The 15,954-nt window shown below is 36.4% G+C and overlaps 1 protein-coding gene across 1 annotated transcript in view; it reads right to left on the reverse strand.

Annotated features, from left to right (window-relative positions):
* Nucleotides 1–15,954, reverse strand: part of LOC145685102 (acetylcholine receptor subunit alpha-like 1) — a 202,919-nt gene that overhangs the window by 135,748 nt on the left and 51,217 nt on the right. The window contains exon 2 of the mRNA XM_081757448.1: nt 2,209–2,354. Coding sequence (XP_081613574.1) covers nt 2,209–2,354 — 146 coding nt within the window. The remainder of the gene's footprint in view (nt 1–2,208; nt 2,355–15,954) is intronic.

Consider the following 15,954-nt stretch of genomic DNA (forward strand, 5'->3'; position numbering starts at 1 on the left):
ACAAACAGAAGCTATGTTAGGACAGGCCTATGGAAACCAACAGAAAGTTTTAAGAATAACGGGCGTTATCAAGGGAAACACTAATCTTCAAACTGTTTAAAAGATCACTTAAAGAATAACCGGAAACTCGATGCACTTCACTTTGAAGAAACCTGTCCACAGCTACTTACTAAGCTAAAACATGGTGTCTGTGAAGCTGACTCCTATATTTCACTAATTTTCTGACAGTTTTAAAATGAAAATGCAATATTCTTGGCACTTCGTATGCTCCCAACGGATTTATTTCTCAATTGAAAGTGCTTTTACCTTATTTCTGGTGCTTGCTATAGAAGAAAACCAAAAATATGCTTGGAGCAACTAATGAGCTGTTACTTGATGCTTTTCCAGGTTGAGAATGACAAGAAACGCGCCTTAATACTAGAGCATCGGAAATAGTTCCAATCAGAACAAATAGTTTTGGCGGCGGAAAATATAAAGCGAATAGAAAGTAGTAAAAACTGGATGAAACCGGATTTTTGGGAGGATATTGGCATCTCAGAGGGACGAAGGGGGTCTAACTTATTTTGCTAAATTACAGATTAGTGGATAATTTCAGATTTTTCTGTCCAATTGCGGACCTAAGTTTTTGTATAGCATTAAAGTGTATAATTTGAATACTCATCCACTTGAAATGCCCATATACAGGGTTTACAATAAAATAATGTATAAATAAAGATATTATTCCCCGAAATATAATTCTTCCGAAGCTCCCAGAATAATTTTGGGTTAAGTAACGGACAAATACATTTACTACATGGACCAAAAATTATGTGCGAGAAAAAATACAGTACGCGGTACGTTCGAAAAGAATTGGATCCCTCCAAACAAAAATTTCATTACCTTGATTACAAGTACGTTTCTTATTATTCATAAACGTGGATTTTCACTAATCATATAATTAATTTTTATATCTTTGTATCAATATTTATCTCATTCTATGGCGGTATGTAGACTCTTCATTAACACTGATAAATGTTGCAATCAATTACATAAACATATAGGCCTACTGTATAACCGTAACGTTACATCTTTATTTGATTACTAACCTTCGGCTAGCTGAGAACTTCGTCGCTAGACCACTTCACTTGCTCAGCGTACGGTCTCATATCCCTAACACAAGATAGCCATTTTCTGAAATCTTGAGAGATTTCAGAATTTGGCTATCTTATTATAACAATTGCAACCCCTTATGTTTTATCTTCCCTTTTAACGGAAATTAGCATGTATCTACTTTTAAAGTATTTCGAGATATGACCATCTTATTTTTAAAATTACAACTCTGCCCTTCTTTCTTCTCCTTTTATGGGAAATCTTAAAAAGCACAAACCACGTTGTTATCATTTTAAATTAAAAGTCTAAATACCAAATTAAAGTCTAAATACCAAATTAAAAGTCCAAATACCAGTGTCTCTAATCTTAAGGAATTTCGAAATATGGACTTTCAATTATAACAATTGTAACTCTATCCCTTTACCTTCCAATCTCTCTTCTTTCCCTTCTAGATCAAATATCAAAGAAACACTGAAACGCGTATCTGTTTAAATGAGAATTCATATACAATATTTCATTTTAAGAGATCCCGAGGCATAGCCATTATAAGATAATAGTTGCCTTCTCCGTGGAATTAAAAAAAAAATCCTTCATTAGTGGGACCTTACATCACAAGTCCTGTCTACTGTCTAAACTTGAATTTACTTACTTAAACGGTTTGGCCTGAGCTATATATCAACGAATCAGTCAGTGAGGACAACGTCTTTTATGAATAGATTTTTTACAACTCTAGTAATATGTTAACAATTATTGAATACAGTTTAACGTTGACGTTGAATACAATTTAATTCGTTATTTGAAGGAAGTTATTCAAATTATACAGGGTTTAATCTCCACACAAGTTTCCTGTCATTTAAGGTAATTTCTGAATTATTAGCTTCTAACCTCATGGATACGTGGGTTTTATCAACACTCCGCCTATGCATTGCGTTCATTTTAATTTAGCGCCCCTTTCAGCAGTGAGGCTAAATGAGACGTGGACCTACTGATTAATGTGGAATCCGAACCACATGAGCTCTCGCCGGGAATCGAACCCGGATCTCCCAACTCCGCCTATGCACTCAATGCAGAATAATGGTAACCTCCCCCAAAAAAGGAAAATGAAGATACAGTTCTTACCACTTGAACGTGCTTTAATACAAAACCCAGGTTAACAGTAGTAGCATTGTAATGTTGCGATGGTCTCGCCAGTTTATCATATGTTAAAAATAAATCTCTCCTTAGTAGCTCCTGCCACGTTTTATTAAATGGCGCCTGTGCTTGACCTGAAAATAAAACAAATATATGTAAATTACCTGCTAAATATGACTAAAATCATAAAATATACAGTGTCACTCAAAAATCTTCAACCATTCGCAAAGCATACGATTATTCTAAGAGAAACCTTAGAATGAAATTTACTTGTTATCAGTGATAATTTCAGATTTCCTCTGTGGGGGACGTTCAACACAGAGTGTTAACGTACAAGGTAATAAAAAACAAGTTCTTGCCGTTTTTGACATCCCATAATCATCAGAGATGAAATGAATTGACGCACGTGCCTGCTAAGCGATCCGGAGTTAGTCTGACCATAAACCTTCAGTTATATAGGCACGTTGCACACATACTAGAGTCATAGGTCGTCTAGTGTCGAAGAGAAAAGAGACATTGAAGCATCTTGTTCGCACGTGTTTGTTGTATGACTTTAAAGTGGACCTGTCAGCTGCCACATATCCCAGGTATTTCGGGAGAATGCCCTGAACGAACGTATCGCCAGGCATAAATTCCAGAAATTCTATTCGGGAGATGTGTGCCTTTTGGATGAACCTTGTTGTGGATGACTACATGCATTGGATGACAAGGCCCTGAAAGCAACCATCGAGGAGGACAGCGATCTGATGTGTGATGAACGTGCAGAAAGGTTTCATGAAGTCCCTCAAACAGTCAGACTGCACCTGCACGGGATAGGGAAGTTATACAAGTTAAGCAAGTGGGTACCCCATACATTGTCGGAGGCAACAAGTAATAATGAACACATGAACACATTCATCTTTGATCGCTTGCTTACTGGTGACGAACAGTGGGTCCTCTATGACACACCCAAGCTTGCCAGATTGCTTGTCGCCGCATGACCCTGTTCCTCACATCTGAAGACCACACTGCGCCCACGAAAGGTTATGCTTTTCAATAATGGAATTAACGGCAAATGGTGCATTACGACGTCCTTCTGCCTGTTGAGACTATCATTGCTGACCTCTACTCTCAGCAATTGCAAAGGGTGGACCGTGCATTGAGGCAGAAGGAGCCGGCATTGGTGAATCGCAAAGCTGTGCTGTTCGTGCATGACAAACCCAAGCTACATGTGGCAAAGAGGACACGAAAGACCCTTGAGTTACTTAGATGTGAGAAAATGTGCCATACACCATATTCACCTAACCTCGCACCAGCAGATGGCAACCTGTTTCATTCCCTCGAAAATCACCTCCGTAGATCCTTCACAAATTAGTGAAACAAGTGAATTCACTCACGGACTTCATTGCATCCACGACCGCCGAGTTTTGTCATGAGGGTATTGTGCAGATACAAGGAACTTTGTCACAATGTATTGGATGCTGATAGAGCAGCGGCGGATCTGTTTAAGGGGCACCCGGTCACGTGCCCTGCCATTCATGATCTAAATAGAACTGCAATTATTAAATCAGTACTAATACATTAACAGAAGCTTTTTTCTTTTTTTCTTTTGTAATGTTTGTATTTGTTCCGCCACAGCCGTGTTTGCGAGTGAAGGAGACTGTGGTTATGCGTTCTCGTGGGATAGACGAAACTTGGCAACACAGCGACGGTTGTTTTCTGGCTGCGGACTTCCAATCTCTATGCTCTGACAGTAGCCCTATCATCAGTGGTGGCAGGGGATGTTATGGCTATGTCCATTGAAAATGGGCACAGTAATGTTGAGACCTGTCGCATAAGGCGCTGTGCTCTGTCTTATGGAACATACAGCGGTAAGGTCGCGACAAGGAAACTCAACTCTGGACAGAGGGGAACGGATGGAGGGGAAAGGGAGGGTCAAGCCGTTTTCAGAATTTGAGGATGGAAAAGGTTTATGCTTGGCCTTTCCGGGTGTAGCGAATGACATATTAAGGGTTGCCACCATGGCGCAGTTAATTTACAATACATTGATTTTCTAAAATTTACACACATAAGTTACCAATCGGCATCTGCAATCGTATTTTCAAATAGGAGCTACACTTTACGTATAAAATGTTTCCCAGAAAAGTAATGAAGATACCACACATAATTGAAGTAATGGACATATAGTAGTTGAAACAAATGAAAACAAACAAATAATTCGTTACACAAAATAGCAATCAGGGGCGTTTTTACACATGGGCGAACATGGGTCATGGCCTGGGACGGCGAGTTTTCTGAGACCATTTGTTTTAATACCAGCTTTGGAAATTTAGGTATTTATTTATTATGCATAGTTATGGCGATATGACACGGGATTATTGCATTTGTAAATATCAAAAAGAAGAAGAATCTGCTTGGCAAGAAGTAAGTAATTAACAATCCAGTTATTAATTTACATCAATTAGTTCCCCTCTCATATTGCTGACACCTTATTCTTTTATCGTAATTTTAAAACCTTTCCATTGTTGACAAGGGCGCCCATATTGTGGTTTCCAAGGGGGGCAAGTATACGCGACATTTCAAATATGGGTTCAAATTTTGCTGTAACTAATGTAAAAATTCTATTGGGTTTTCGATATTCCGAAGTACAATTTCGTCTAGGGGCGAGCGCCCCACCTTGCCCCCCCCCCCTGATGGGCGCTCTTGATTGTTGATAAACTTCCAGAATTACCTACAGTTTTCAAACATATCAATCAAGCCGCCAACGCAAGAAATTTGAATGTTTCAATGTTGTATTATTTTTCTTGAACTTGGCTGATTTCATCGACTTGGTTTCATAATCAGCAACTGTCTCAGAATTTCTATACTGGTATTTAATTTATTGTTATAGACGGGGCGGCATTTTTATAATGGCTCGAAGGCGGCAAAAATGTTAAATACGTCCCTGAATATCACGCTACTGATCTTCAACGATGGCAGGATTCAAGAGAATGGTCACTCTGTTTTCTGTTAGAAATTTAGCTGTTGCAGTAGTTTTTTTCTTTTCTTCCCCCCCCCCCCCATCTTAACAATTGTTCATAACATGGCAACCCTTTAACCTGCCTTGAAATGTTTTCGCGATGGCTTGCACCCGACCGAATGAAACTGCTACCCCCCTTAACAATGAAATAGACAGCGCGGACACTGGTGAGCGGGTTTTTTTTTTTTTTTTTTTTTAACTATGGTCTTATTAGCGCTTATTCCGGCCTAGTCAGTGTCAGTGTAGTGTGCTTATTTTGTGTAGTGTCATAATTCATGTGAGATGAATCAGGTAAGATACTTAGGAACTAAAAACCTGGATTATCAAGATCGTCTTTTAGCAAAAGAACTAGGCTCACCAAGACCAGAGCTATCCATAAACCAAGTGTTCAAAGATGAAAATAGAACGTACAATAGACGTTTCAGTAAAAGCGTGTACAAAAATTATTATATTATTAATGCTATATATATAGCGTGTAGTAGATTATCAATGCTATATATATGACGCCCTAGTATGTAGATATTTTGGATGTGCCCCACCACATTTAAATTCCACGAGCCGCCAATGTGATGGAGATTACTTCGAAACTTAAAGGAACCATACGTATGTTTTACTCATCGTTTATCACTGCTCTAGAACGGCAAAAACGTTTTTTGGTTACCTTGTAGTAGCCTACTATAAAAGTACTGGTATTTTACAGTGAGCAATACCACAGATATAACCTGAAAGAAAAATTTCCCCCGACACACTTACTCTAATCATCACTGCTCGTGATCGAGTAGCGACTAATGTTAATGCATTCACCTGTATGTTGGTCTCAAATGTCGCTATGTTAAGCAGATTACGTGAGACCATTGACGGCTATTGAGGGTATTCACGACACTAAAAATTAACTTTTATCGCTACAAACGAAGGAAAGAACAGTTATCCAATGTTCTTATTCTTGTATACAATGCTTTCCTTCATTTATCCTTTATCGATAAAAGTTTTACTGATATGATTTCCCTCAGGAGCGTAGGCAATATTATTAGGAATGTATGTTACTGAATACTGTCGTAGACTTATTTTGATGTTAGTTTAGTTAGGGCAGGGGGACAATAGCCCCTTTGAGTTTTTGAGAAAAACGTATATATATTTTAATCATTTGTACACAAATATATTAATGAATATCGTGAAAGTCTTGTGTCAATGCATAACTTTGATCTCTCCCACCCCATCCCCTCCAAGCAAAATCTAAGATGACGCTACTATTTGAAGTTATTTACAGAATGAAATATACAGTATTTATGCTGACAATTACAATAAGTAATGGTTTGTAAAGAAAGTAACGAAGAAACACATGTGCATCACTTCATACTCTGTAGACGACAAACTCTTCTTATGAAAACGTCTGTAGTGGTTAAAATTGTTGTTCAAATTCAAACAATTCTACAGAGTGGTTGATTTAAAATTTGACACCCCTGTATCTTCGAAACGACTGCGAATATGAGAAAACGAAAAAACACGTCCATCATTATTTTAAGGGGCTTGAATTTTGAGCCATAAAAGGTACACCCCAGACACCCCTATATAGGGGTACGTGGGGTCAACTTGAAAATTGTAAATGGTAAAGGGGGTCGAGTGATATGTCGTTGGAAAGGTCTCGATGAGAGAAATATTTTGCCAGAAGTTTCAAGTCCCTATGTTGACCCCATCTAAAATGGCGGGGATTCACATTTCGTGTCCATAAAGTCCGTTGCCATCCCATGTATCTTCGAAACAATTGCGAATATGAGAAAACGAAAAAACATAATCGCCATTACTTTTAAGGATTGGAGTTATGTAATATTAAATCGCGATAAAATTCATTAAATCTTCTAGTGGTCGCACGATAGTTTCGCCCACATTTTACGAAAAGAAAAATAAGTTCAAATATATATTCAGCAGAACGTGCTTCTTTGATGCGATTTATTATGAATGTCGTAAGAAAATCTTCAGCAAAACTCGAACACTCACACACAAGCTCAATCAAACTATCCTCGATATAACGTCTTAGAACAACACAACATTCACTACTTCGTTTGAGTACTGATTGGAAGATTGCACCAATTACATTCGTTTGTATAAAGACTGAATTCAACGCGAAGACATGCACAACTATAATATTAAAATTTATGAGCACTGGAACGCATGATTCACCATCGTATGTGAGAAGTGTAGAAGTTGCTAAGCAAAATAACATCCAAATGTCCAAATAGAATAGGCAATTGTACTTTTAATTGCTTGCGTGAGCCTAATTTCTCTTCGTCTTGAACCTGTCTCTGTCAAATGGATGCGCACCATTTTGCGTGGGAGACCCGGGTTCGATTTCTGGCGGAAGCTCAAGTGGTTCGGATTACACGTTTATCAGTATGTCCCGTCTCATGTAGCCTCGCTGCTGAATGGGACGCTAACCTCAAAATCAACTCAACTCTGCCAAATGGATAACTTGTCTGGCCGAGTAGTAAAGTATTACAAAAAGCAGAAGTAATACATTGCAATAGGTATATAGGTAGACTGAATTTTTTTAAAGTCAGGCTATGCAGTGCAATTTAAATCAACTTAAATTTCTGAGCGTGGTTATATATCAGGGCTTGAAATGAGAACTAGAGGCCCCATTTAAATTACAATCTATTGTGACTGAATTATACAAAAAATGAAAATAAAATCATTGAAATTGAACTGTATGATGGGAAAAGGAAAAGGTACTTACAAAGCAAGCGTCCCAAACTCCATGGTAGTCACTGAAGATTTGACTTAGAACGTATAATTCGACAGAGAAGCGAATAGTGAATTGTGATGATCCATGCCTCTTTCTCGTGCTTTTTATATTATTCAACCTGCTGACGTATCATGCAGAAAAATAAAAAAAAATGTTTTTTTGAATAAGTATTTCTGTTGCTGCTATTTTTTCTTTTCGGAAGTCCATGCATTTGTTTTCTATATTACGTTACCAGATGTGTTTATGTTTGGTAAAAGCAACGACATATAATAAATGGGCACATAATAATGCATAAGGTTTTTTAATATAAAATTGAAATGATTAGAATCATATTTTCAGTGTACATTTTCGTACACGGAAGGTAAGGAATAGTAAATAGAAAGCAACAACAAGTGCTTAAGGTTAGTTATGTACATAGAAAAACAAACTTTTTCATTAAAAGCAACAACAGCCAATTAACCTTTACGTAAGCTTCTCGACCCGTTGCTTTTACCAAACATAAACACATTTGGTAACGTAATGTAGAAAACAAATGCATGGACTATCCAAAAGAAAAATAGCAGTAACAGAAATACTTATTGGAAAACAATTTATATATATGGTGTGTGTGTGTGTTTGTGTGTTATGGCTTTCCCGGCGAACATAAAAGTGATACATGATATTTTCTTTTTCATTCAAATATATTTAATTATAGATTTTGTATATGTACTATCATAGGTTAGCATTAAGCATTCTGTTATTCATGTGTTTCAGCTGTATGACCTCATTCGTCAACATATAAACTCATTAGTCAAGGCTGTGTATATTTTGTTAATTTAAAAAAAATATTATTATTATTTTAATTTTTGGGATGTAAAAATTTGCTCTTAACAACTATTGGCTTTAAACCCATATATTTTAATAAAATTTCATTAAACAGTGGTTTTATTTTTTTTATGTGTGTGCATATTTTCTGTTGCGCTTGTTTTGCCAAGTTTTATTCTTAAAGAATTTAATGCACCAGATTTAGTTCTTAATGCTACTATAATCTTTAGTACTGTGTCCTGTCTTGTTTTTGTGTCTGTTTGGGTTCTGATTTTGGCCACATCTGCCCATTTTGTATTGTGAGGTGACACGAGCTGGTATCGTGTCTCGCTTCTATCTTTCTTTTTTGTGTCTTCGTATTTCTCTAAGCATTCCCATGCCGTGCCATTTTTTAAAAATATTTGTTGTATTAAACCTAGTAAGTTTCACAGTGGTGAGTGCATTTCCCGCCCTTACGCATGCACAATATGTTACATAAAGTATCTCCGACAGGAAGCATAAAATAATTCAGGTATTTCTGTACATTTTTAAGTTTGATAGTATCAGTAATACAAGTTCAAACAATATATACTTAGTCTCCCAGTAAGTGTACACAAGTTATTATGTTTAATACAAAGGAACATTTCCAGCTAAGTGTATAAAATATTTCAGGTGTAGCTGTACCTTTACAAGTCTTATGACAAGAGTCATCAGAATAAACTAGTCCAGCATATCTTATCCCCGGATGTCTATTCAGACATGATTCTGTTCTATGGGGTTCTGTTAATGTTAATAAATGCTTTAAAAAATATTCAGTACTAAAGGTCCATACGCATATATTTCTTGGTCATTGGAAATTCATCTCCATTACGAGACTTATAATTAATATGTTATTTAAGGTCATATTTTTACGATTTTCACCACTGCATTAACATTTCAGTATTTTATTTCAAATTTCCGTAAGGTCATAATGGTATTTTTTCACTAAATTATTCTAATTATTTAGTTATTTACTTGCACATTTTTATTTATGCTTAAATAATTTTATGTTAGTTTATCACTAAATTTACGTTTTATTAATTTTTCACCAGTTTAAAGGTTACTGTCAGTTATTTAGTACTTTTATTATTACAATTATCTTGTGATATTCTTTAATGCTAACCAACATTAATATTATATCATATACCCCTTAGGCTCTTGGTAATGATCTTAGTTCAGAATTTATTTTTTTCGGTGGGTTGAGGGAGCCGAATTTTTCTACCTAACCCTCACAAATGCCATCTTGCTCCAAAAAAATGTAAAACAAGCAATTATTTCGTTTTCAAAAAATAATTAAATTTTGAACCCTTCTGTGTCTCCCAATCTTTATTCTTTTAAAATTAAATTATAATTACCCTCCCCTTACTTTTTCTTAATAGTTAGGCAATAATGTGAAAAGCTAATAGAAATAAATATATTTTGTACAACATTAATTTTCTTAATTTTTCAGTCCTAATTTTAATTTAAATCTAGCTTTCTGTTTGTGTCGTATGTTTTTTTTTTTTTTTTTTGTACACAACTTGCTGACACTATATTTTTTTTTACCTCAAACTTCCGCCAAACGTCTCTCGTTTTCGTTCTACAATAGCCGAATTCATCTTCCATACTCTCAACATTTGTTTCCCGTATTCGGTCATTAATTCATTCTCAATTTCATCCTATTTATTTCCTAACTGGTATTTTCAACTTCTAAACACAAATCCAAATCCCATCCAGCAACCAGTCCTGGCAAATCATTTGCAAATTCCGCCTTTTCCCTTTGCATACCTGTGGTCCTATCTCCTGATGCTATAAATACTTCTCGTAACCCACAACCGCCGTTAGAATAAATCTCTTTCAAAAACGCCGCAAGCAAGCTGGCCAAGCATTGATATCTCCGCAGTTCCAAAACCAGTCCACATACCCATATGGTACACTCCGCATCAAAAAGATTGCGACACCTAACGCCCTGCAGTTTGGCCACCCAATATACACCTTCTTATCCCATAATCGTGTCAGGTAAAGAGACCCCTGCGCAATTCTTATTTCAAACTACCCATGTATTAGTTTCGATAAAATGAAATAACAAAACGGAGACGAAACAAGATTTAAAGGTTGATGTAATGAGAAACTGAAACACACACAATGAAAAATTGAAACCAAAGGATGTCTATCACACAGAGATTCATAAATGAGGCAGAGAAAGAGAAGAGGAGAGAAGAAGAAAAAGAAAAGGGAGAACAGATAAAACTGTGGAATTCAAACGTAGTAAGAAAAGAACCTAACATTATAAAGTTCCATTTCCAGAAATCCAACAGTAATATAGAAATAACGTTTGTTTTTACATATTTGTTCAGAACTATTCGAATATATGGAGGATGCTTTAAACATTCACTGGCGCAAATCCCGGGGGGACGAGGGGGACATGTCCCCCCAATCTTGGACCTGGGGGGGGACTGTCCCCCCCAATAATCTGATTTAAAAAGTGCTTTTTCGGATGAGTGTCATGATTTGTGTCCGACTGCCCCAAAGGAATGTAAGATGAAATTGATTTCTCTTGGCTTTTCCATTTTTTTTTCTTAAAAAAGAATCGTATTCTGTAGTATTTCAAACTGAACTTCGTGCTGTAGTGAGTTTAGTAGTCTCATCAATATGTATTAATTCCACTTCCGCTATTTGGGCACAAATTGCAATAAATGCCAGAGGAGGATATGCCCCTCTCCTCATGCTGGAAAGTTGTCTCTGCTGTAGGTACGGACACAAATTCCGGGGAAATGGGGAGACATGTCCCCCCCAACATTGGAACTGGAGGCTCTCCCAATAATCCGGTTTGAAAAGTGCTTTTAGCAGATAACTGTGATGAGTTGTGTCCGACTGCCACAAAGGAAAGTGAGATGAAATGTGTTTCTCTTGGCTTTTCCATTTTTCATGAAAATGAAGGCGTGCGACTGTGCGTGACGTAACCTGATATGAAATCTTATCTCCTCCTCTCCTCTAGGCCCTAGCACACGAAGAGTATATAGACTATCCAATGTCAGTAGAACCCATCTTTTCACTAAATGCGCATTTAATCTATTTGTAGTATCAGCCTAGGCATCTACTCATGCTTCGTAAGCTAACAAACTCTATAGCCTATGGAACGCGGAGGTTCAATGCCGCGTTCACAAAAGCTCTCCACTGACTTCTATTCTTAGCGAACTGGATCCATTTTCAACTTTGTATTCCAATCTCTGCGAGATCCATCTTAATATTGTCTTCCCATCTGCCGCTAACACTTTGAAAGCGTTTCTACTTTCTTCCATCCTGGCTACATGTCCTGCCCACCTAAGCCTCCTAGACTTGATGACCTTAACAATGTTTCGTAAGCCGTATAATTTACGTAGTTCGTCGTTATGAAGTTCCCACCATTCCCCATTCCCGTTCCTCTTGGTCCGAATATTTCTCTCGGGATCTTGTTCTCAAATACTTTCAGTCTATGCTCTGCACTCAGTAAGCGACCATGTTTCGAAACCATACAGAACAACAGGTATGATTATCGTTTTATACATATTAAGCTTCAAATCCCTCGACAGAATTCGCGACGACAAGAGGTTTTGAACTGAATAATAACACAAATTCCCTGTTTTTAGTCGACATTTAATTTCTTCGTGAATACGATTTTCATCTGTTAATATTGATCCTAGATATTTGAAAGTACCCACTTTATCAAAAGTATTATTTAATATTTTAACACATACATAATTTGCCGTATTATGGTCCCGACGCACTTCCATGTATTTAGTTTTCTCTGCATTTACTTCTAAACCCATGTCCATGCAAGCGCGTCTAATAAGACCTCTGCATTTCTTTCTATTTTTCTCCTATCATCCCCTACTAAATTTACATAGGGTCTAATCAGCGTACGCATAACCTGGTGAACACCGTTCAGCTCTAGGCCCTGGTTGCTATCTTTGATTTTCCTTATAGCGTATTCCAGGACAAAGTTGAATAATAATGGCGACAACGCATCTTCTTGTTTCAGGCCATTCTTAACGTGAAAGCTCGTAGCCAAAAATTTTCCTACCCGGACTTTACTTTGGGATTCATTTAAAAATGCCTTAATTTACCTAATTAGCTTTTTCGGTATTCCAAGTTCTATAAGGAGGTTGTATAATGTTTCTCTCCTAACCGAGTCGTACGCCTTTCTAAAATCAATAAATAGTTGATGTACCGGACTACTGTATTCCCGCTTGTTTTCGAGTATTTGGCGAATGGTAAATATTTGGTCGATAGTTGATCGATTTCGTCTAAATCCGCACTGATAATCTCCAAAAATTTCATCTGCGTATGGGGTCAATCTTGCTAATAGAATGTTTGAAATGATTTTATAGAATGTTAATAGAAGAGAGATGCCTCGATAATTATTACCAGTGGCGTATTTAGGGGGGGCTTCCGGGCTTAAGCCCCCCCCGAAATCTTACTTACTATAGCAAAGTATATGAAATATGTTACAGAATTTTTACATTTTCAGGCAAAGCCCCTCCCGAAACAAAATCGTAAATACGCCACTGATTATTACAGTCAGTTTTCTCGCCTTTCTTGCGGATTAGAACAATGATTGATTCTTCCCACTCTTGTGGCAATTCTTCCTTGTTGTAGATAAGGAGAATCAGTTTGTGTATCTTGTTCCACAATTTTTTGCCTCCAGCTAAAATTAACTCAGCCGGAATTTCGTTTACACCCGAGATTTGTGTTTCTTTAATTTCTTTATAGCGATTTTTACTTCTATTCGATTGGGTTCTGGAATATATGGTTCTGCGGTGTGTATCTTCCTTTCTCCACGGCTGCGTGTTAAGCAAATCCATTAGTTTTTGGCTGCGTGTTAAGCAAATCGTCAAAGAAATCTTTCCATCTATTTAGAATGCTATCTGTATTAGTGAGAACTGTTCCATCAGCTTTCTTTCATATATAAGAACGAGGTTGATAGCCTTTCTTAAATTCGTTGATCCCTTTATACATGTACTGAATGTTTTTATTTTTACTATTATCTTCAAGTTCCTAAATTTTAGTAGTTAAAATATCGCGTTTCTTTGTTCTAAAAGTTTTGGAAGTTCCTCGCCGATGTCTACGAAATTTTGTGTAGTTATTTCATTCGGATTTTGTAGCCAACGTAATTTTGCCTGTTTTCTCTTCTCTGCTAGTTCGAACCATGGTTTGTTCCTACGTATTTCCGCGTGTCCCAATTTTTCTTTTGAGAGAGGATGTTTCGTAAGCAAAGAAAAGAATTCAATTGCTGGAATATTTTTCTCTGTAATCTTAAGGTTACATCTGTTAAGTAAAGAGTATGACATGCGTCAGATTTCTGTAACGATTCCTGCAATGTTATTTAGATTATAATCATTTTGCTCAAAGAGTATTGTTACGCCATACATAATTGATATTCTTTCTTCATAGTTTTGGGGAAGTCGTCATTTATATTATTATATTACTATAAAACAATTTTCACGTGGATCTTTGTGGATGCCTAATTAGAAACATACCAATTGTGTAATGGAAATGGAAAAGGCTGAAAGTGCCACAAAGTAAAACTTCCAGTATTCAATTTAAACTTCCTAAAACTGTACTTTATCCTTTAAGGTGCTGCTCCTTGCGAGTGCTCTAGAAACTAGTAGGAATTTTTCTGGCACTTTGGATCTTCTCTAGGTTATTGGCGATGTCGTTTACAACACATTCCATGCAAAAAATCGATTTTTTATTTTTTGGCACTTTCAGCCTTTTCCATTTCCACTACACAATTATAAATATGCATGTATTGAGATTTCAGATTGTTTTCACGGCAGTGATTTGTAATACTGATATGTACTACTACTTCATCTACATCACCTAATATATAATATACTCTACAACAGTTGATCAGATTCATCTACCGTAATATGAGTTTCATCTCCCTTATCTAGAATAAACCTCAAATCTGCCCACCTTCCAATGTTGATGACAACTAATGGCGTATTTAGGATTTTCTTTCGAGGGCTATGCTATGCCCAACACAAGGAAGGAAGTGGGCAATTACCCACCTGAGTTTGAGAATTAAATGTATTTTAATTTATGCATAAATTGAAGTTATAATGGCAATAATTACAGATCGATAAATCCTATATGATACGATACAAAAATTTAGAAGTGAATCTAACCCTTTATTCTATTCATACAAGAAAAAGAAAGCATCCTCTTGGCCGTCCTAATTTCCCGGGCTAATTATTCCCCCGTTTTGATTTTCTTTAATTCAAAGATTTCCTTCTTTTAAAAATAACTAAACGATATAATTGTTCCTTTGTTATAATAACTAAAGTCCTGTCATGTTGATATCCGCGCATGTTGGTGTGGAACACTAGTTTCACTTATCAACTCCTCTTAGTTTTGGTGTTACTGATGACGGCCAACTTGAATCACAACTGACAAAGGTCGATAAAGTATGATAGGCGAAATGAAAGTAGTAACGTCAAGAAAAAGAAACAGAAAAATAGAAAGGATGACAGAAAGAACAATTAAGGACGCAGTTCTTACATGGAATAAATTTTGACAAATACAGCATTATTTCTGAACAAAAAGCATAAGAAAATTGAAAGTCAATGACATTCTTAGAAATGGTAAGAAGGATTATTGTTCTACGTGGAATGCGTAAAACTAACAAATTATTTCGAGGGGAGAATGAGCCCGATAGCCTCCTAAATACGTCACTGAAGACAATTCTGCTCCCCTGATCCTTCATTGTTTTTCATAAATATTTTGAACATCACTTATATATATATATATATATATATATATATATATATATATATATATATATATATAATATGGGAACGTCTTACCCGTCCCCCCCAATGTTGAAGACAGATTTGCGCCTATGTAAACATTCATTATGTCACTTTCATAATGGATAGCATACTCAATTTCAAATAGAACTGTATATCTCCGAGACTTATCTTAGATAATGTCAAAAGTTTAACTCATATACTTTGTTTCCGCGTGGTTCGATTGCAAATTTGGTAGTATTCATTGGACGTACTGTTCCAAAATACATTCTAATATGCCCTGTATATAGCATTGATGATATCCTCCATTTCAGGCTACTAATTCAAACTGAACATAACAGCAAAAAAAGGAAGAAACGAAACGAAAAGAAAAGAAAAGGGAAAGAAAGAATGAAAAAATTTTC

This window comes from Thermobia domestica, chromosome 5 (genome assembly GCF_964235325.1).
Source record: "Thermobia domestica chromosome 5, izTheDome1.hap1.1, whole genome shotgun sequence".
NCBI classification, from domain to species: domain Eukaryota; kingdom Metazoa; phylum Arthropoda; class Insecta; order Zygentoma; family Lepismatidae; genus Thermobia; species Thermobia domestica.